This window comes from Rutidosis leptorrhynchoides, chromosome 10, assembly GCF_046630445.1.
Source record: "Rutidosis leptorrhynchoides isolate AG116_Rl617_1_P2 chromosome 10, CSIRO_AGI_Rlap_v1, whole genome shotgun sequence".
NCBI classification, from domain to species: Eukaryota; Viridiplantae; Streptophyta; class Magnoliopsida; order Asterales; family Asteraceae; genus Rutidosis; species Rutidosis leptorrhynchoides.
This window is the reverse complement of record NC_092342.1, coordinates 354,298,688-354,319,951: the sequence shown is the minus strand read 5'-3', so window position 1 is coordinate 354,319,951 and position 21,264 is coordinate 354,298,688. Positions and strand designations below refer to the sequence as shown.

Below are 21,264 nucleotides of genomic sequence, written 5' to 3'. Positions count from 1 at the left end.
CAGCGAATATATCTAAAACCACAATCACTCAATCTCAATCTCTGTGACTTGTATATCCCCATATCAATACTAATCGCCGGTTATTGTACAAACAATTGGCGCCATCCGTGGGACTCACATCTTATTCATCTTGTTGAGCAAGAAACGCCACAATGGCGGACTCCAGTCACATACCTCCAGGCTTCTCACCACCCAGAATCACACAAGCCTCAGATTCAACAAAACTAGAGTTCTCAACTGTGGGAACCTTAACCAGGTCACCCGCCACTCCGGCTATACTCGTCTCGACGCTATGGGCCTCATTCCGCAGAACCACCACCGTTGATAGAGAAAAACTTTGTCTTGAATAATTATGATCATATCAGATCAGTGATAAAGAACTTAAGGGACAAAAGGGTCTTGCAGAGTAGAAGGATGCTAACGTACGAAAGCGAGGAGTACGACGAGGAGATAGAAATGGAACCTCCGAATCAAAATTCGCAACCTAGAATCCCGCTAGCAAACTCGTCGGCAGAAACTGTGACTCGTGCTGGGGAAACTCCCAATACCTCTCAGGTAACCCTAACTATACATACTGCACCCCTCTACACTTGTAACACGACAGCTCCAACTGTGTCCCTAGCATCCCAAGCGCCAAATATACATGTACCACCTCCTCACCCGAGCTGGGGTAGCTTCGGGCAACCCAACCAATATATATGGGGCCAAGGAAACCCCCATGTCACCCCCAACATATCATGTGTGGAGATAACCCCTGTAGGCAACCAACCAAACGCTTCGGTACCACCAATGACCAACCACGCCTACTTCCAAAATTGGAACCACCCACCACAACAAATGACTACCACCTGGATATATCCTCCTAACCTAGGGGGATGTGCTACACCCAAGTTCACCAAATACTACCCCCTAACGTAGCCAACAGCAACTTCTGGATAAACCAAAAAACCCCGTTCGTGCCCTACATCCAAAACTGTGCATTCCCCGATAGAATGAAAATACCCTCGCACCTAATTTACTACGAGGGAAAAGACGACCCGGATGATTTCCTTAGTATATTCGAGGGGGAGCATGAATGGCCAAATGGGACATACCCGTAGCATGTCATGCATTCTCTTACATGTTAAAAGGAGATGCTAGGGTTTGCTTTGATTCCCTACCAAGAGACTCTGTAGCTAGCTTCGACGACCTAAAACGGCAATTTAGGTCTAAGTTTAGTCAGCAAAAGCGACACAAGAAGAATCGTGTGGCCGCTCATGGGATAAAGCAAAAGGATAGTGAAGGTTCTAGAGCCTTTCTCGCTAGGTATACCAACGAAACACAGCAAATTCCCAACCTACTAGAATCCCAAAGAATATCTGGGTTACTCTACGGATCTAGGGTCAGGCCTCTCATTGAACATCTTAGCCGAGACCTACCAAGCACTTACGAAGCTTTGTTAGAAAAGGCATATATATGGTTAGATGCTAAGGAAACAGCCGGTAACTTCGTCCTAGACGACACCCCCATAAATAGGCGAAAAGAGAAGTCATAAAGAAGGGACGATAAACATGGTAGAAAAGAGGAGAGGGGGAGGTTCCACCCTTACCGAAGGGAAACCAAAGCTGGGATCTTGGGGGCATTAATAAAAACTCCCAAGGAAATCCTAGCAACTGAGAAAGCCGCCAACAAGTTCAAAACCCCGGGAAAGATGTCCAACAGAGGAAGAAATAGGGATATGACCAAGTTTTGTGACTTCCACAACGATTTTGGGCACGATATGGTTGAATGTTTCAACCTCAAAATAGCCATTGAGGAGGCTGTTAAGTCGGGCAAACTGTCCCATCTCATAAAGGGAATTCGGGAACCAAAGAAAGAGAGGGTACAGGAAAAGAAAATGGAGGATACGAGGCAAGAAGCAGAAAATGAAATCCTGGCAATAGATTCACACCAGCCTTATAAGAAAAGAGAAAGATGTCCCGTCATCAGAGGATGGAGTGAAGTGTCGTTCCCGGCCCTCGATACCATATGTCCTTCGGACCTACCGGTCACCATAAATGGAAAGATTTTCAACAGAGAGGTACGATGGATATACCTCGACAGTGGAAGTGCTTGTGATGTGATGTACGAACATTGCTTCGAATGGCTAAGTCCCACCATCAGAGCACGGTTAGGTGCCCCAAGAGTACCCTTAGTTGGATTCTCCGGAGAAAGGTGTTGGCCCATCAGAGAAATTGATCTCGACTTCACAATAGGGGAACCACCATTAGCAAGAACAGAAACCATTGATTTCGTGGTAGTCCGAGCAAACTCCCCACATAACATCCTGCTCGGAAGGGTAGCTATGAAAAATATGGGTATAATCGTATCCACGGTGCATCAAATGGTCAAATTCCACTCCCACGAGGGGATCGGCACCCTCGCATCAACGTATGACAGGAATAAGGTAATCTTCGTCATAAAAGAAACAATGAAAGAGCCAACCGAGTGTGTCCTAGGAGCTTCGGAGGAGGATCCACAAGCAGAAAAAATATCAGTAAACCCGATGTTTCAGGATCAGCAGATCAGCATAGGAAAAAACTTGCCAGCATCCACCAAGCAAAAGCTCCGAAAGTTACTTCAAGCCAATGTGGATATATTTTCCTGGGAAAATAGCGATATGACTGGGATACCACGAACCATTAATGTACAAGGGTCGTCCTTTGTAACGGAGCATCGACTCAACGAGCACAAACACCTCGAACCGGTGTATCAGGAAAAACGAAACTTGGCACCAGAAAGGGACGAAGCGGTCTGTAAAGAAGTAGAAGACCTGTTAAAAGCGGGAATAATTCGCGAAGCAAAATACCCCTCGTGGGTCGCTAATCCCGTGATGGTGAAGAAATAGGACGGAGGATGGAGAATGTGCGTCGACTTCACCAACATCAACAAAGCTTGTCCCAAAGATTGTTACCCCCTACCCGAAATCGATTGGAAAGTCGAATCCCTAACCGGGTACCGATAAAAAAGCTTCTTGGATGCTTACAAAGGGTACCATCAGATCAAAATGGCTAAGGAGGATGAAGAAAAAACATCATTCTTCACCAGTAAGGGAATTTATTATTATCAAAAGATGCCCTTCGGTCTAAAAAACGCAGGGGCAACTTATCAAAGGCTAGTCGACAAAGCCTTTCACGACCAGCTGGGAAGAAATCTGGAAGCCTATGTAGATGACATGGTAATCAAAAGTCGGAAAGAAGAAAATTTGATAGAGGATATCCAGGAAACTTTTGATAAGCTTCGGGCAATAAACATGAAGCTGAACCCGAAGAAATGTTCCTTCGGAGTTGAAGAAGGAAAATTTATTGGGTATTACATCACCAGAAAGGGGATCCAGGCGAATTCGGAAAAAGTGGACAGGTTAAAACAGCTCCAAACCCCGCAACCATAAAAGACATCCAGAGCCTGAATGGGAAGCTAACGTCACTTAGCAGATTCGTATCAAAGGGAGCAGAGAAACAACTACCCTTCTTCAGAATTCTGAAGGGATGCTTGGGAAAAAAGAAAATTGTCTGGAACGAAGAATCGGAGAGGGCATTCGTTGAAATGAAGGAATACATCGCCAAACTCCCTACCTTAACCTCTCCCGAAGAAGGAGAAACACTCTTCATATACTTGGCTACTTCGAAAGAATGCATCAGCACAGTATTGGTCACCGAACGAGAGAAAGCGCAAGTACCAATATACTTCGTCAGCCGAGTACTTCAAGGAGCCGAGCTGAATTATCCAGAACTTGAGAAACTCACTCTAGCACTCGTCCATACAGCTAGGAAACTCCGAAGATACTTCCAAGCACATCAGATAGTGGTACTTACTAACAAACCAATCAGGCAAGTGCTCTCGAAACCTGAAAAATCGGAGAGAATGGCCAAATGGGCCATTGAGTTAGGAGAGCATGACATTGAGTTCCGGGTTAGGCATGCACTCAAAGGACAAGTTCTAGCAGATTTCATCGCCGAAACAGATAGTGTAAATGAAGAAGACGTGAAGAAATCAACCCAAGTTATCACCCCAAAGATCGAAAATGAAGAGTGAAAGTTGTACACCGACGGTGCGTCAAGCTCCAATGGATCAGGTGCTGGTCTAATGTTAGTAAATCCTGAAGGAAAAGAGTTCACTTATGCACTTTGTTTCGAATTCAATACAACCAGCAACGAAGCAGAGTACGAAGCTCTACTAGCAGGATTGAGAATGGCGAATGAATTAAAAATCCTTCATCTCCGAGCCTTTGTTGACTCACAGCTAGTGTCTAACCAGATCAAGGGCACCTTTGAAGCAAAGCAACCCACCATCCAACAATACTTGTCAAAAGCAAAAGAACTGATCGAAAGCTTTAAAAGTTTTGATATCGAGCATGTCCGAAGAAGTCAAAATAAGAAGGCAGACGCACTGAGCAAGCTTGCTTCGCTGACATTTGAGCACCTCGCAAAAGAAGTCTTGGTGGAGGTGCTGTAGTGACCCGAACTTTTCCATGTTTATATATATTAATTGAGATTGATATTTACATGATTAAATGTTTCCAACATGTTAAGCAATCAAACTTGTTAAGACTTGATTAATTGAAATATGTTTCATATAGACAATTGACCACCCAAGTTGACCGGTGATTCACGAACGTTAAAACTTGTAAAAACTATATGATGACATATATATGGATATATATATAGTTAACATGATACTATGATAAGTAAACATATCATTAAGTATATTAACAATGAACTACATATGTAAAAACAAGACTACTAACTTAATGATTTTTAAACGAGACATATATGTAACGATTATCGTTGTAAAGACATTTAATGTATATATATCATATTAAGAGATATTCATACATGATAATATCATGATAATATAATAATTTAAAATCTCATTTGATATTATAAACATTGGGTTAACAACATTTAACAAGATCGTTAACCTAAAGGTTTCAAAACAATACTTACATGTAACGACTAACGATGACTTAACGACTCAGTTAAAATGTATACACATGTAGTGTTTTAATATGTATTTATACACTTTTGAAAGACTTCAATACACTTATCAAAATACTTCTACTTAACAAAAATGCTTACAATTACATCCTCGTTCAGTTTCATCAACAATTCTACTCGTATGCACCCGTATTCGTACTCGTACAATACACAGCTTTTAGATGTATGTACTATTGGTATATACACTCCAATGATCAGCTCTTAGCAGCCCATGTGAGTCACCTAACACATGTGGGAATCATCATTTGGCAACTAGCATGAAATATCTCATAAAATTACAAAAATATGAGTAATCATTCATGACTTATTTACATGAAAACAAAATTACATATCCTTTATATCTAATCCATACAGCAACGACCAAAAACACCTACAAACACTTTCATTCTTCAATTTTCTTCATCTAATTGATCTCTCTTAAGTTCTATCTTCAAGTTCTAAGTGTTCTTCATAAATTCTACAAGTTCTAGTTACATAAAATCAAGAATACTTTCAAGTTTGCTAGCTCACTTCCAATCTTGTAAGGTGATCATCCAACCTCAAGAAATCTTTATTTCTTACAGTAGGTTATCATTCTAATACAAGGTAATAATCATATTCAAACTTTGGTTCAATTTCTATAACTATAACAATCTTATTTCAACTGATGATCTTACTTGAACTTGTTTTCATGTCATGATTCTGCTTCAAGAACTTCGAGCCATCCAAGGATCCGTTGAAGGTAGATCCATTTTTCTATTTTCCAGTAGGTTTATCCAAGGAACTTAAGGTAGTAATGATGTTCATAACATCATTCAATTCATACATATAAAGCTATCTTATTCGAAGGTTTAAACTTGTAATCACTAGAACATAGTTTAGTTAATTCTAAACTTGTTCGCAAACAAAAGTTAATCCTTCTAACTTGACTTTTAAAATCAACTAAACACATGTTCTATATCTACATGATATGCTAACTTAATGATATAAAACCTGGAAACACGAAAAACACCGTAAAACCGGATTTACGCCGTCGTAGTAACACCGCGGGCTGTTTTGGGTTAGTTAATTAAAAGCTATGATAAACTTTGATTTAAAAGTTGTTATTCTGAAAAAATGATTTTTATTATGAACATGAAACTATATCCAAAAATTATGGTTAAACTCAAAGTGGAAGTATGTTTTCTAAAATGGTCATCTAGACGTCGTTCTTTCGACTGAAATGACTACCTTTACAAAAACGACTTGTAACTTATTTTTCCGACTATAAACCTATACTTTTTATGTTTAGATTCATAAAATATAGTTCAATATGAAACCATAGCAATTTGATTCACTCAAAACGGATTTAAAATGAAGAAGTTATGGGTAAAACAAGATTGGATAATTTTTCTCATTTTAGCTACGTGAAAATTGGTAACAAATCTATTCCAACCATAACTTAATCAACTTGTATTGTATATTATGTAATCTTGAGATACCATAGACACGTATACAATGTTTCGACCTATCATGTCGACACATCTATATATATTTCGGAACAACCATAGACACTCTATATGTGAATGTTGGAGTTAGCTATACAGGGTTGAGGTTGATTCCAAAATATATATAGTTTGAGTTGTGATCAATACTGAGATACGTATACACTGGGTCGTGGATTGATTCAAGATAATATTTATCGATTTATTTCTGTACATCTAACTGTGGACAACTAGTTGTAGGTTACTAATGAGGACAGCTGACTTAATAAACTTAAAACATCAAAATATATTAAAAGTGTTGTAAATATATTTTAAACATACTTTGATATATATGTATATATTGTTATAGGTTCGTGAATCAACCAGTGGCCAAGCCTTACTTCCCGACGAAGTAAAAATCTGTGAAAGTGAGTTATAGTCCCACTTTTAAAATGTAATATTTTTGGGATGAGAATACATGCAGGTTTTATAAATGATTTACAAAATAGACACAAGTACGTGAAACTACATTCTATGGTTGAATTATCGAAATCGAATATGCCCCTTTTTATTAAGTCTGGTAATCTAAGAATTAGGGAACAGACACCCTAATTGACGCGAATCCTAAAGATAGATCTATTGGGCCTAACAAACCCCATCTAAAGTACCGGATGCTTTAGTACTTCGAAATTTATATCATATCCGAAGGGTGTCCCGGAATGATGGGGATATTCTTATATATGCATCTTGTTAATGTCGGTTACCAGGTGTTCACCATATGAATGATTTTTATCTCTATGTATGGGATGTGTATTGAAATATGAAATCTTGTGGTCTATTATTATGATTTGATATATATAGGTTAAACCTATAACTCACCAACATTTTTGTTGACGTTTTAAGCATGTTTATTCTCAGGTGATTATTAAGAGCTTCCGCTGTCGCATACTTAAATAAGGACGAGATTTGGAGTCCATACTTGTATGATAATGTGTAAAAACTGCATTCAAGAAACTTATTTTGTTGTAACATATTTGTATTGTAAACCATTAAGTAATGGTCGTGTGTAAACAGGATATTTTAGATTATCATTATTTGATAATCTACGTAAAGCTTTTTAAACCTTTAATGATGAAATAAAGGTTATGGTTTGTTTTAAAATAAATGCAGTCTTTGAAAAACGTCTCATATAGAGGTCAAAACCTCGCAACGAAATCAATTAATATGGAACGTTTTTAATCAATAAGAACGGGACATTTCAGTTGGTATCCGAGCGTTAGTCTTAGAGAACCAGAAAATTTGCATTAGTGTGTCTTATCGAGTTTGTTAGGATGCATTAGTGAGTCTGGACTTCGACCGTGTTTTCTTTAAAAATGATTGCTTAACATTTTTGTTGGAAACTATATATTTTTAACATATGAATATTATGTGATATATTAATCTCTTAACGTGTTTGATATTATGTGATAGATGTCTACCTCTAGAACAAGTCCCATTGACTCACCTAATAATAATGAAGAGTCAAATGTAAATTGGAATGATTCGTGGACTGATTCACAAGTTCCCGAAGAGGAACCGGAAGAAGAGTCGGAACCGGAAGAAGAATCGGAACCGGAAGAAGAATCGGAACCGGGTGAAGAAATAGAACCGGTGGGGGAAATAATAAAACGGTTAAGTAAAAGAAAATCCTCAACCAACCGACCAAGGTTAATTATGGTCAATGGTGTTTCCGCTAAGGAAGCAAAATATTGGGAGGATTACCAATTCTCCGATGAATCGGATTCCGACGAGAATTCCGATGATGTTATAGAAATTACCCCAACTGAATTTAAAAAGGTAAAAGAAAATAATAAGGGAAAGGGCATAAAAATAGAGAAATCTAATTCCAACCCCGATGAACTTTATATGTATCGTCAACCCCCGAAGTCCTTAAGTTGTAACAATGACCCGGGAACCTCTAAACCACCAGGTTTTTCTAAACCAATGTGGAAAACGACGGCTCGTATTAGGGAAACATCATATATCCCTAGAAACTTGGCAAAACGAACCAAAACCGAAGAAGAAGAAATGAGCGAGTCGGAATAAGATAGTTGTATTCGTGTGGTGTAATATATGTAATATAGTGTGCTTATGCTTTATGATATATGTAAAAATTGCTTGTATTAATAAGTATTTTTTTTATGAATCTAACTCTTGTCTATTTTACAGTATAAAAACATAAAATGGATAGACAACCCAATATTTTAAGACACCTACCCGGAGACATGATTGATGAAATCTTGTCTAGATTCGGTCAGAATTCCTCGGCACAACTATTTAAGGCGAGATCAGTTTGTAAGACATTCGAAGAACGTTCCAAGAATGCCTTGGTTTATAAAAGGCTTTCGTTCGGAAGATGGGGGATATCACATTGGGAAATCGATAAGTTACGATGTGTTTACTTTGACGCATATATTGCGGGGAACCCAAATGCTATTTTACGCAACGGGTTAAGAAATTATTTTGACTCAGTATATCCGAATATAGGACTTCGTGATTTAGAAAAAGCGGCTAACATGCAACATAAAGAAGCATGTTATGCTTACGGATTAGTAATGTTCGCTTCTCACCAAAGTGAGAACAAGAACATCGGGCTACAACTATTAAACAAAACATTCCCACAAGTGACGGAGTCGGTAATTGGGGTAAGAAATGAGGTTTTTAGGTTATTACGAGACTGTTGGTCATTACGTAACCCTCGTCCCTTTGACGACATTACAAGACGCTGTCTTATCAACGGCCATAACGGTTATGTTCTACAAGACCAAGGATGGGAAGTAGTCCTAGTAAAACCAGAATGCATGACTTGTTTCTGGACGTATGAATTACGTGTCTTTATTGCCTTTGCTGAACGACTTGTGTACTAGCTAGAATTATCTTCACAACTATCTTGTATCAAAGTTATTGTGTGCTATATTTCATGCTTTATGTAAAATAAGCGGTATTGTAAGTTTGTAAAATATTGTATAAAAGTTTGAACGCGAAATATTATTGCAATCAGTTTTTCATATAGAATTGTAGTAGTTGAATTGTATATTAGCTACTAAGTATGAACTTAACGGGTAGGTACTACCCGAATTTAAACTTATAAAACGCTAATATGAAGAAAAAGTTTTTATAAATGAGTTCATATTATGCTACGAAATACTATTAACTACTCTTAATATTCTGTATGATTAACTTGTTCCATTTGACTATTTTGAAGGAAATGGCACCGACTACCTGACACACCGTGAATATGAATGAAGAGGAATTCCGTACTTTTCTAGCTTCAAACATAGCCGCAGTACAGGCTGCGCTACATACCAACAATAACCTTGGATCTGGCAGTACAGGAAATCGTGTAGGATGCACCTACAAAGAATTCACTGCCTGCAAACCTTTGGAATTTGATGGAACCGAAGGACCGATCGGATTGAAACGGTGGACCGAGAAGGTCGAATCGGTGTTTGCCATAAGTAAGTGTACTGAAGAGGACAAAGTGAAGTACGCTACGCATAACTTCACAGGTTCTGCGTTAACATGGTGGAATACCTATCTAGAGCAAGTGGGACAAGATGATGCGTACGCACTACCGTGGTCAGCATTCAAGCACTTGATGAACGAGAAGTACCGTCCTAGAACCGAGGTCAATAAGCTCAAGACAGAACTTAGAGGTTTACGAACCCAAGGATTTGATATTACCACGTACGAAAGACGATTCACAGAATTGTGCCTATTGTGTCCGGGAGCATTCGAAGATGAGGAAGAGAAGATCGACGCGTTTGTGAAAGGATTACCGGAAAGAATCCAAGAAGATATAAGTTCACACGAGCCCGCCTCCATACAACAGGCATGTAGAATGGCTCACAAACTAGTGAACCAGATTGAAGAAAGAATTAAAGAACAGACTGCTGAAGAGGCCAATGTGAAGCAAGTCAAAAGAAAGTGGGAGGAAAACGGTGATAAGAATCACCAATACAACAACAACAGCAATTACAACAATAATCGCAACAATTTTCCCAACAATCGCAACATCAATCGCAACTACAACAAACGGCCCAACAACAATAACAACAACAACAACAACAGCAACTACAACAATCATCCCAACAACAATAATAACTGCAACAACAACAACAATCAGAAGCAGCTATGCCAAAGGTGTGAAAAGTATCACTCGGGGTTCTGCACCAAATTTTGCAACAAGTGTAAAAGAAATGGTCATAGCGCGGCAAAGTGTGAGGTCTACGGACCAGGGGTTAATAGAACGAAAGGAACAAATGGTGTCGGAACGAGTAATGGCGGAGCAAGTAGTGTCGGAGCAAGTTATGCCAATGTAGTTTGTTATAAATGTGGAAAACCGGGCCACATTATTAGAAATTGCCCGAACCAGGAGAACACGAATGGACAAGGCCGCAGAAGAGTTTTCAATATTAATGCGGCAGAGGCACAGGAAGACCCGGAGCTTGTTACGGGTACGTTTCTTATTGACAATAAATCTTCTTACGTTTTATTTGATTCGGGTGCGGATAGAAGCTATATGAGTTGAGATTTTTGTGCTAAATTAAGTTGTCCATTGACGCCTTTGGATAGTAAATTTTTACTCGAATTAGCAAATGGTAAATTAATTTCAGCAGATAATATAGGTCGAAATCGAGAAATTAAACTGGTTAGCGAAACATTTAAGATTGATTTGATACCAGTAGAGTTAGGGAGTTTTGATGTGATAATCGGTATGGACTGGTTGAAAGAAGTGAAAGCAGAGATCATTTGTTACAAAAATGCAATTCGCATTATACGAGAAAAAGGAAAACCCTTAATGGTGTACGGAGAAAAGGGCAACACGAAGCTACATCTTACTAGTAATTTGAAGGCACAAAAACTAATAAGAAAAGGTTGCTATGCTGTTCTAGCACACGTCGAGAAAGTACAAACTGAAGAAAAGAGCATCAATGATGTTCCCGTCGTAAAAGAATTTCCCGATGTATTTCCGAAAGAATTACCGGGATTACCCCCACATCGATCCGTTGAATTTCAAATAGATCTTGTACCAGGAGCTGCACCAATAGCTCGTGCTCCTTACAGACTCGCACCCAACGAGATGAAAGAACTGCAAAGCCAATTACAAGAACTTTTAGAGCGTGGTTTCATTCGACCAAGCACATCACCGTGGGGAGCTCCTGTTTTGTTTGTCAAGAAGAAAGATGGTACATTCAGGTTGTGTATCGACTACCGAGAGTTGAACAAACTTACCATTAAGAACCGCTACCCACTACCGAGAATCGACGACTTATTTGATCAACTACAAGGCTCGTCTGTTTATTCAAAGATTGACTTACGTTCCGGGTATCATCAAATGCGGGTGAAAGAAGATGATATTCCAAGGACTGCTTTCAGAACACGTTACAGTCATTACGAGTTTATGGTCATGCCGTTTGGTTTAACTAATGCACCAGCTGTGTTCATGGACCTTATGAACCGAGTGTGTGGACCATACCTTGACAAGTTTGTCATTGTTTTCATTGATGACATACTTATTTACTCAAAGAATGACCAAGAACACGGTGAACATTTGAGAAAGGTGTTAGAAGTATTGAGAAAGGAAGAATTGTACGCTAAGTTTTCAAAGTGTGCATTTTGGTTGGAAGAAGTTCAATTCCTCGGTCACATAGTGAACAAAGAAGGTATTAAGGTGGATCCGGCAAAGATAGAAACTGTTGAAAAGTGGGAAACCCCGAAAAGTCCGAAACACATACGCCAGTTTTTAGGACTAGCTGGTTACTACAGAAGGTTCATCCAAGACTTTTCCAGAATAGCAAAACCCTTGACTGCATTAACGCATAAAGGGAAGAAATTTGAATGGAAGGATGAACAAGAGAAAGCGTTTCAGTTATTGAAGAAAAAGCTAACTACGGCACCTATATTGTCATTGCCTGAAGGGAATGATGATTTTGTGATTTATTGTGACGCATCAAAGCAAGGTCTCGGTTGTGTATTAATGCAACGAACGAAGGTGATTGCTTATGCGTCTAGACAATTGAAGATTCACGGACAAAATTATACGACGCATGATTTGGAATTAGGCGCGGTTGTTTTTGCATTAAAGACTTGGAGGCACTACTTATATGGGGTTAAAAGTATTATATATACCGACCACAAAAGTCTTCAGCACATATTTAATCAGAAACAACTGAATATGAGGCAGCGTAGGTGGATTGAATTGTTGAATGATTACGACTTTGAGATTCGTTACCACCCTGGGAAGGCAAATGTGGTAGCCGACGCCTTGAGCAGAAAGGACAGAGAACCCATTCGAGTAAAATCTATGAATATAATGATTCACAATAACCTTACTACTCAAATAAAGGAGGCGCAACAAGGAGTTTTAAAAGTGGGAAATTTAAAGGATGAAATACCCAAAGGATCAGAGAAGCATCTTAATATTCGGGAAGACGGAACCCGGTATAGGGCTGAAAGAATTTGGGTACCAAAATTTGGAGATATGAGAGAAATGGTACTTAGAGAAGCTCATAAAACCAGATACTCAATACATCCTGGAACGGGGAAGATGTACAAGGATCTTAAGAAACATTTTTGGTGGCCGGGTATGAAAGTCGATGTTGCTAAATACGTAGGAGAATGTTTGACGTGTTCTAAGGTCAAAGCTGAGCATCCGAAACCATCAGGTCTACTTCAACAACCTGAAATCCCGGAATGGAAATGGGAAAACATTACCATGGATTTCATCACTAAATTGCCAAGGACTGCAAGTGGTTTTGATACTATTTGGGTAATAGTTGATCGTCTCACCAAATCAGCACACTTCCTGCCAATAAGAGAAGATGACAAGATGGAGAAGTTAGCACGACTGTATTTGAAGGAAGTCGTCTCCAGACATGGAATACCAATCTCTATTATCTCTGATAGGGATGGCAGATTTATTTCAAGATTCTGGCAGATATTACAGCAAGCATTAGGAACTCGTCTAGACATGAGTACTGCCTATCATCTACAAACTGATGGGCAGAACGAAAGGACAATACAAACGCTTGAAGACATGCTACGAGCATGTGTTATTGATTTCGGAAACAGTTGGGATCGACATCTACCGTTAGCAGAATTTTCCTACAACAACAGCTACCATTCAAGCATTGAGATGGCGCCGTTTAAAGCACTTTATGGTAGAAAGTGCAGGTCTCCAATTTGTTGGAGTGAAGTGGGAGATAGACAGATTACGGGTCCGGAGATTATACAAGAAACTACCGAGAAGATCATCCAGATTCAACAACGGTTGAAAACCGCCCAAAGTCGACAAAAGAGCTACGCTGACATTAAAAGAAAAGATATAGAATTTGAAATTGGAGAGATGGTCATGCTTAAAGTTGCACCTTGGAAAGGCGTTGTTCGATTTGGTAAACGAGGGAAATTAAATCCAAGGTATATTGGACCATTCAAAATTATTGATCGTGTCGGACCAGTAGCTTACCGACTTGAGTTACCTCAACAACTCGCGGCTGTACATAACACTTTCCACGTCTCGAATTTGAAGAAATGTTTTGCTAAAGAAGATCTCACTATTCCGTTAGATGAAATCCAAATCAACGAAAAACTCCAATTCATCGAAGAACCCGTCGAAATAATGGATCGTGAGGTTAAAAGACTTAAGCAAAACAAGATACCAATTGTTAAGGTTCGATGGAATGCTCGTAGAGGACCCGAGTTCACCTGGGAGCGTGAAGATCAGATGAAGAAGAAATACCCGCATCTATTTCCAGAAGATTCGTCAACACCTTCAACAGCTTAAAATTTCGGGACGAAATTTATTTAACGGGTAGGTACTGTAGTGACCTGAACTTTTCCATGTTTATATATATTAATTGAGATTGATATTTACATGATTAAATGTTTCCAACATGTTAAGCAATCAAACTTGTTAAGACTTGATTAATTGAAATATGTTTCATATAGACAATTGACCACCCAAGTTGACCGGTGATTCACGAACGTTAAAACTTGTAAAAACTATATGATGACATATATATGGATATATATATATAGTTAACATGATACTATGATAAGTAAACATATCATTAAGTATATTAACAATGAACTACATATGTAAAAACAAGACTACTAACTTAATGATTTTTAAACGAGACATATATGTAACGATTATCGTTGTAAAGACATTTAATGTATATATATCATATTAAGAGATATTCATACATGATAATATCATGATAATATAATAATTTAAAATCTCATTTGATATTATAAACATTGAGTTAACAACATTTAACAAGATCGTTAACCTAAAGGTTTCAAAACAACACTTACATGTAACGACTAACGATGACTTAACGACTCAGTTAAAATGTATATACATGTAGTGTTTTAATATGTATTTATACACTTTTGAAAGACTTCAATACACTTATCAAAATACTTCTACTTAACAAAAATTCTTACAATTACATCCTCGTTCAGTTTCATCAACAATTCTACTCGTATGCACCCGTATTCGTACTCGTACAATACACAGCTTTTAGATGTATGTACTATTGGTATATACACTCCAATGATCAGCTCTTAGCAGCCCATGTGAGTCACCTAACACATGTGGGAACCATCATTTGGCAACTAGCATGAAATATCTCATAAAATTACAAAAATATGAGTAATCATTCATGACTTATTTACATGAAAACAAAATTACATATCCTTTATATCTAATCCATACACCAACGACCAAAAACACCTACAAACACTTTCATTATTCAATTTTATTCATCTAATTGATCTCTCTTATGTTGTATCTTCAAGTTCTAAGTGTTCTTCATAAATTCTACAAGTTCTAGTTACATAAAATCAAGAATACTTTCAAGTTTGCTAGCTCACTTCCAATCTTGTAAGGTGATCATCCAACCTCAAGAAATCTTTGTTTCTTACAGTAGGTTATCATTCTAATACAAGGTAATAATCATATTCAAACTTTGGTTCAATTTCTATAACTATAACAATCTTATTTCAAGTGATGATCTTACTTGAACTTGTTTTCGTGTCATGATTCTGCTTCAAGAACTTCGAGCCATCCAAGGATCCGTTGAAGCTAGATCCATTTTTCTCTTTTCCAGTAGGTTTATCCAAGGAACTTAAGGTAGTAATGATGTTCATAACATCATTCAATTCATACATATAAAGCTATCTTATTCGAAGGTTTAAACTTGTAATCACTAGAACATAGTTTAGTTAATTCTAAACTTGTTCGCAAACAAAAGTTAATCCTTCTAACTTGACTTTTAAAATCAACTAAACACATGTTCTATATCTACATGATATGCTAACTTAATGATATAAAACCTGGAAACACGAAAAACACCGTAAAACCGGATTTACGCCGTCGTAGTAACACCGCGGGCTGTTTTGGGTTAGTTAATTAAAAACTATGATAAACTTTGATTTAAAAGTTGTTATTCTGAAAAAATGATTTTTATTATGAACATGAAACTATATCCAAAAATTATGGTTAAACTCAAAGTGGAAGTATGTTTTCTAAAATGGTCATCTAGACGTCGTTCTTTCGACTGAAATGACTACCTTTACAAAAATGACTTGTAACTTATTTTTCCGACTATAAACCTATACTTTTTCTGTTTATATTCATAAAATAGAGTTCAATATGAAACCATAGCAATTTGATTCACTCAAAACGGATTTAAAATGAAGAAGTTATGGGTAAAACAAGATTGGATAATTTTTCTCATTTTAGCTACGTGAAAATTGGTAACAAATCTATTCCAACCATAACTTAATCAACTTGTATTGTATATTATGTAATCTTGAGATACCATAGACACATATACAATGTTTCGACCTATCATGTCGACACATCTATATATATTTCGGAACAACCATAGACACTCTATATGTGAATGTTGGAGTTAGTTATACAGGGTTGAGGTTGATTCCAAAATATATATAGTTTGAGTTGTGATCAATACTGAGATACGTATACACTGGGTCGTGGATTGATTCAAGATAATATTTATCGATTTATTTCTGTACATCTAACTGTGGACAACTAGTTGTAGGTTACTAACGAGGACAGCTGACTTAATAAACTTAAAACATCAAAATATATTAAAAGTGTTGTAAATATATTTTAAACATACTTTGATATATATGTATATATTGTTATAGGTTCGTGAATCAACCAGTGGCCAAGCCTTACTTCCCGACGAAGTAAAAATCTGTGAAAGTGAGTTATAGTCCCACTTTTAAAATCTAATATTTTTGGGATGAGAATACATGCAGGTTTTATAAATGATTTACAAAATAGACACAAGTACGTGAAACTACATTCTATGGTTGAATTATCGAAATCGAATATGCCCCTTTTTATTAAGTCTGGTAATCTAAGAATTAGGGAACAGACACCCTAATTGACGCGAATCCTAAAGATAGATCTATTGGGCCTAACAAACCCCATCCAAAGTACCGGATGCTTTAGTACTTCGAAATTTATATCATATCCGAAGGGTGTCCCGGAATGATGGGGATATTCTTATATATGCATCTTGTTAATGTCGGTTACCAGGTGTTCACCATATGAATGATTTTTATCTCTATGTATGGGATGTGTATTGAAATATGAATTCTTGTGGTCTATTATTATGATTTGATATATATAGGTTAAACCTATAACTCACCAATATTTTTGTTGACGTTTTAAGCATGTTTATTCTCAGGTGATTATTAAGAGCTTCCGCTGTCGCATACTTAAATAAGGACGAGATTTGGAGTCCATACTTGTATAATATTGTGTAAAAACTGCATTCAAGAAACTTATTTTGTTGTAACATATTTGTATTGTAAACCATTAAGTAATGGTCGTGTGTAAACAGGATATTTTAGATTATCATTATTTGATAATCTACGTAAAGCTTTTTAAACCTTTATTGATGAAATAAAGGTTATGGTTTGTTTTAAAATGAATGCAGTCTTTGAAAAACGTCTCATATAGAGGTCAAAACCTCGCAACGAAATCAATTAATATGGAACGTTTTTAATCAATAAGAACGGGACATTTCAGGTGCTAGAAAAGAAATCAATCCTAAAGGAAGAAGTCAATGACCTCATACAAGAAGATGAGGTAGCATGGATGACTCCGCTACAAGCATATCTTGAGACAGGGAAATTACCAGAGGATAGAAACGAAGCAAGGAAGATAAGGATAAAGGCACCTTCGTACAAAATGATGAATGGAGCACTATACCGAAGGTCCTTTCTCACCCCATGGCTTCGATGTGTGGGGCCAAAGCAAGCAACTGTCATAATCCAAGAGATGCACGAATGAATATGTGGTCTACACGCGGGTCCAAGGTCAGTAGTCTCCAAAATTATGAGATTAGGGTACTATTGGCCTACAATGCACCATGACACCACGATGGTGCTGCAAACCTGTGAGTCTTGTCAAATCTACTCAAATGTCCTGAGGCTGCCCAAACAAGAACTAATCTCTGTCACATCTACGTGGCCGTTCGTAAAATGGGGAATAGACATAGTTGGACCCATCAACGATACACCAGGAAGCCCAAGATTCCTACTGGTAGCAATTGATTACTTCACTAGGTGGGCCGAAGCAAAACCGTTGGCAACAATCACTGGTAAGCAGATACAGAAATTTGTCTGGGAACACATCGTATGCAGGTTCGGAGTTCCCCAGGAAATAGTCTCGGACAATGGGAAACAATTCGCAGAAGGAATATTCTCAAAATTTTGCAAACAATTGAAAATTCAGCAAAGCTTCACCTCGGTATATCATCCCCAAGGTAATGGACAGGTGGAGGTAACAAACCGGGACATAATCAAAGGACTAGAGAAACGCTTGGGCAAATGTAGAAAAGGATGGGTCGATGAGCTTCCCTTGGTGCTGTGGGCACATAGGACAACTCCAAAACAAAGCAATGGTGAAACCCCCTACAGCCTTGCATACGGAACAGAAGCCGTTCTTCTCGCAGAAATACAGGTACTAACAGAAAGAACAGCGAACAATGAAAACAACGAAGAAAACCTTCGAGTTAACTTGGATCTGCTCGAAGAAAGAAGAGAAGCAGCTGTGATTCGGGAAGCCTCATACAAACGAATGATTGAAGGCTATTACAACAAGAGAGTAAAACCCTCAACCTTCAAAGTATGAGAATATGTCCTAAGGTTAAACAATGCAAGAAAGGTGGAATACGAAGGAAAATTGGGACCAAATTGGGAAGGCCCCTATGTGATTGCACAAGTGTTGGGAAAAGGCTCCTACAAGCTAGAAACAACAACCGGTAAACTAATACCAAGGGCGTGGAATGCAACCAACCTCAAAAAGTTTTATCATTAGAAGTCTTGTACTTTTTATTTTGTAACATGTAGTTGAAAGATGCAAAATTGGCAGTTGAAGCCTATAAACTTCCACACGAAGCTTAATGAATTTCTCAACTACTTTTGATAAACTAAGGTCTTGACAAAATTAAAATTCCATATGAAAAAATTATGTGCGAAAAATGACAGCCGGCACGAAAATTAACCCTGTCATAATCCACACTATACCGAGCAACGAGGCAAAATATGCTCCGAAATACTCGACGTAAGGAAGCAAGTTTTTATTAAAAGTGATCACTGCACCACCATCCTGCAAGGTAGAGAGTTTTTTACCCATCCAAGCAGGATAAAAATCCATGGTAACACATATAAAAAAGCATGCTAAAATTAAACGAACTAGAGTTATGCCATACATGACCATTGTTCAAATAAAAAGGGCGATAAAGCCCAGGCACCTAGGCCAAACAAAAGACGACAATTGTTTCAAACGATTACAAACAACAACTAGTTAATGGGGGCATCAACTTTCCCAGACTCTCCCATAACTTCAGGAACCTCCAGGAGAGTTTCTTCATCATCTTCATGAACCGCGGGCACAACAGTAGCAAGAGTCTTTAAAAGCTTACTAGGATCGGCATCAACCTTGGCTGAGATGGTCTTAAAATAATCAAAATCAGCTTGCTCGAGCTCATCAAAAGCAGAGTCAACCATCGGCTTTCCTTGATCAGTATAATCGGCAAAGTCAGCAAGCTGCACAACCCCCTTAGACGCCAAATCTCCTATCACTTCACACCTGGCCTGAACTTTCGAAGCTAACACCACATTAACAAAAAGTTGCCCAAAATCTGCACTCTTTAGTAATTGCTGACAAGCATGAGGAATAACTTGAGAAACAACTTGAGAGTAATCAGACTTCAACACCTCACAATGCTTCTTGTAGTCTTTTAACTCGTCAGTAATGGCCACTTTCTGAACCTCGCCCACCTTCACCTGCTTCTGCAAACCTGCTATTTCATCACGAGTAGCCTTCAATTCCTCTTCATAGCTAGGAGCCATTAATATCTCCTTCTCAAGCTTCTTAACCCTCTCACCCATTGAAACATGACGCTCCCTCAAAGATTCAAGCTCCGCAGTACGCTTCTGTAAGAGGGAAGAAGCAATATGACCCATAGAAGCAGCTTGAAAATTGATAACAGAATAGGTATCATGAAAACTCTTCATGTCATCGGCAAAAGAATTCCTCCAATTATCAGGAACGAGACTATCAATGAGATCAAAGCAGTTGTTCAGAGCAGGAACTTCAGAATACACAGGCAGATCTGCAAACAAGCAAAGAAATAAATAACAAACAAGCAAGAACCAACGAATCAAAAGGTGAAGTAAAACATACCAAACAAAGGGTTAGCAGTAACAATGTCATCACTTGCTTCGTCTTGAAGCTGGACGAACTTTTGCTTTTTCAAAGAAGTAACATCAGGATGGATCTTTTGCTTCATCACACCTTTAGCTTTGTGGCGTTGTGCCACCCTGGCCCCAACTCCTGGCGCAAGAGATGCAAAAGGTTGGTCATCTTGAGTATCCACATCAATAGGAGCTTCCACTCGCTTTGATTTTTCCTTAGTATTAACCTTCGACAAACTCACTTCGATATGATCAGCCCTTGGCTTACTAGATATCTCCATGAAACCAGAACATGTAGGAGACCCAACATCCTTAACAACAGTCGACCTTGCTTGGACAGCAATAGTATACTCCTTCAACCCTTGGGCCTTAACAACATTCCTCAACGACATCTCTGCCGAAAGCACAACAGAAAAATGTAAGCAGTTAGAGAGATAACCAATAGTACACAAAGACAAAAAAGAAACATACCCTGCTCCCCATAAAAGAACACAGGAGTAGCAGCACACTCCTCCCAATCAGGTTCCATCTCTAACTTAAAAAGTATAGCATCGGGGTAAGTAGAAGGTATGATGTGATGGTTACAAATCCTCCTAAACAAAGCATCATCTTCAGGAACAAAAGGGATAGGATCCTTGTATACTTTAGGAACAAACGCCCTCTCAGGATCAGAAACAAAAGGATAATCTTTCGGAAACAAAAAGGATTTTTTCAGAAAGACGAAAGAACACTTCCAGTTACGAACGTCAGGAAATTGGGAAGCAAAGCAATAAACAGGAGAAGGAGCACCTCTCCTACTCTTTCGTTTTTGAACAGTAACCCAATCACCGGTATCACCAGTGCGAAAGAAGCGGCGAAAAAGATCAACAGAAGGTTCACCGCCATAAGCCCTACACATTACCTCAAAAGCCATAACCTTTTTCACAGCCAGGGGATGAAAAACAGAAATATTCACTTTAAAGTAGTCTAAAATACTGAGAAGGAAAGAAGAAAAAGGAACCCTAACATTACACTCGGTA

The 21,264-nt window shown here is 38.2% G+C and overlaps 1 protein-coding gene across 1 annotated transcript; it reads left to right on the top strand.

Moving 5' to 3' along the window:
• The first annotated feature begins 4,104 nt into the window (after positions 1-4,104).
• On the top strand, positions 4,105-17,834 carry LOC139871510 (uncharacterized). The gene is made up of 2 exons (XM_071859211.1): positions 4,105-4,464; positions 17,571-17,834. The coding sequence occupies exons 1-2, from the start codon at positions 4,105-4,107 to the stop codon at positions 17,832-17,834; spliced, it is 624 nt and encodes a 207-aa protein (XP_071715312.1).
• The last annotated feature ends 3,430 nt before the right edge of the window (positions 17,835-21,264 follow it).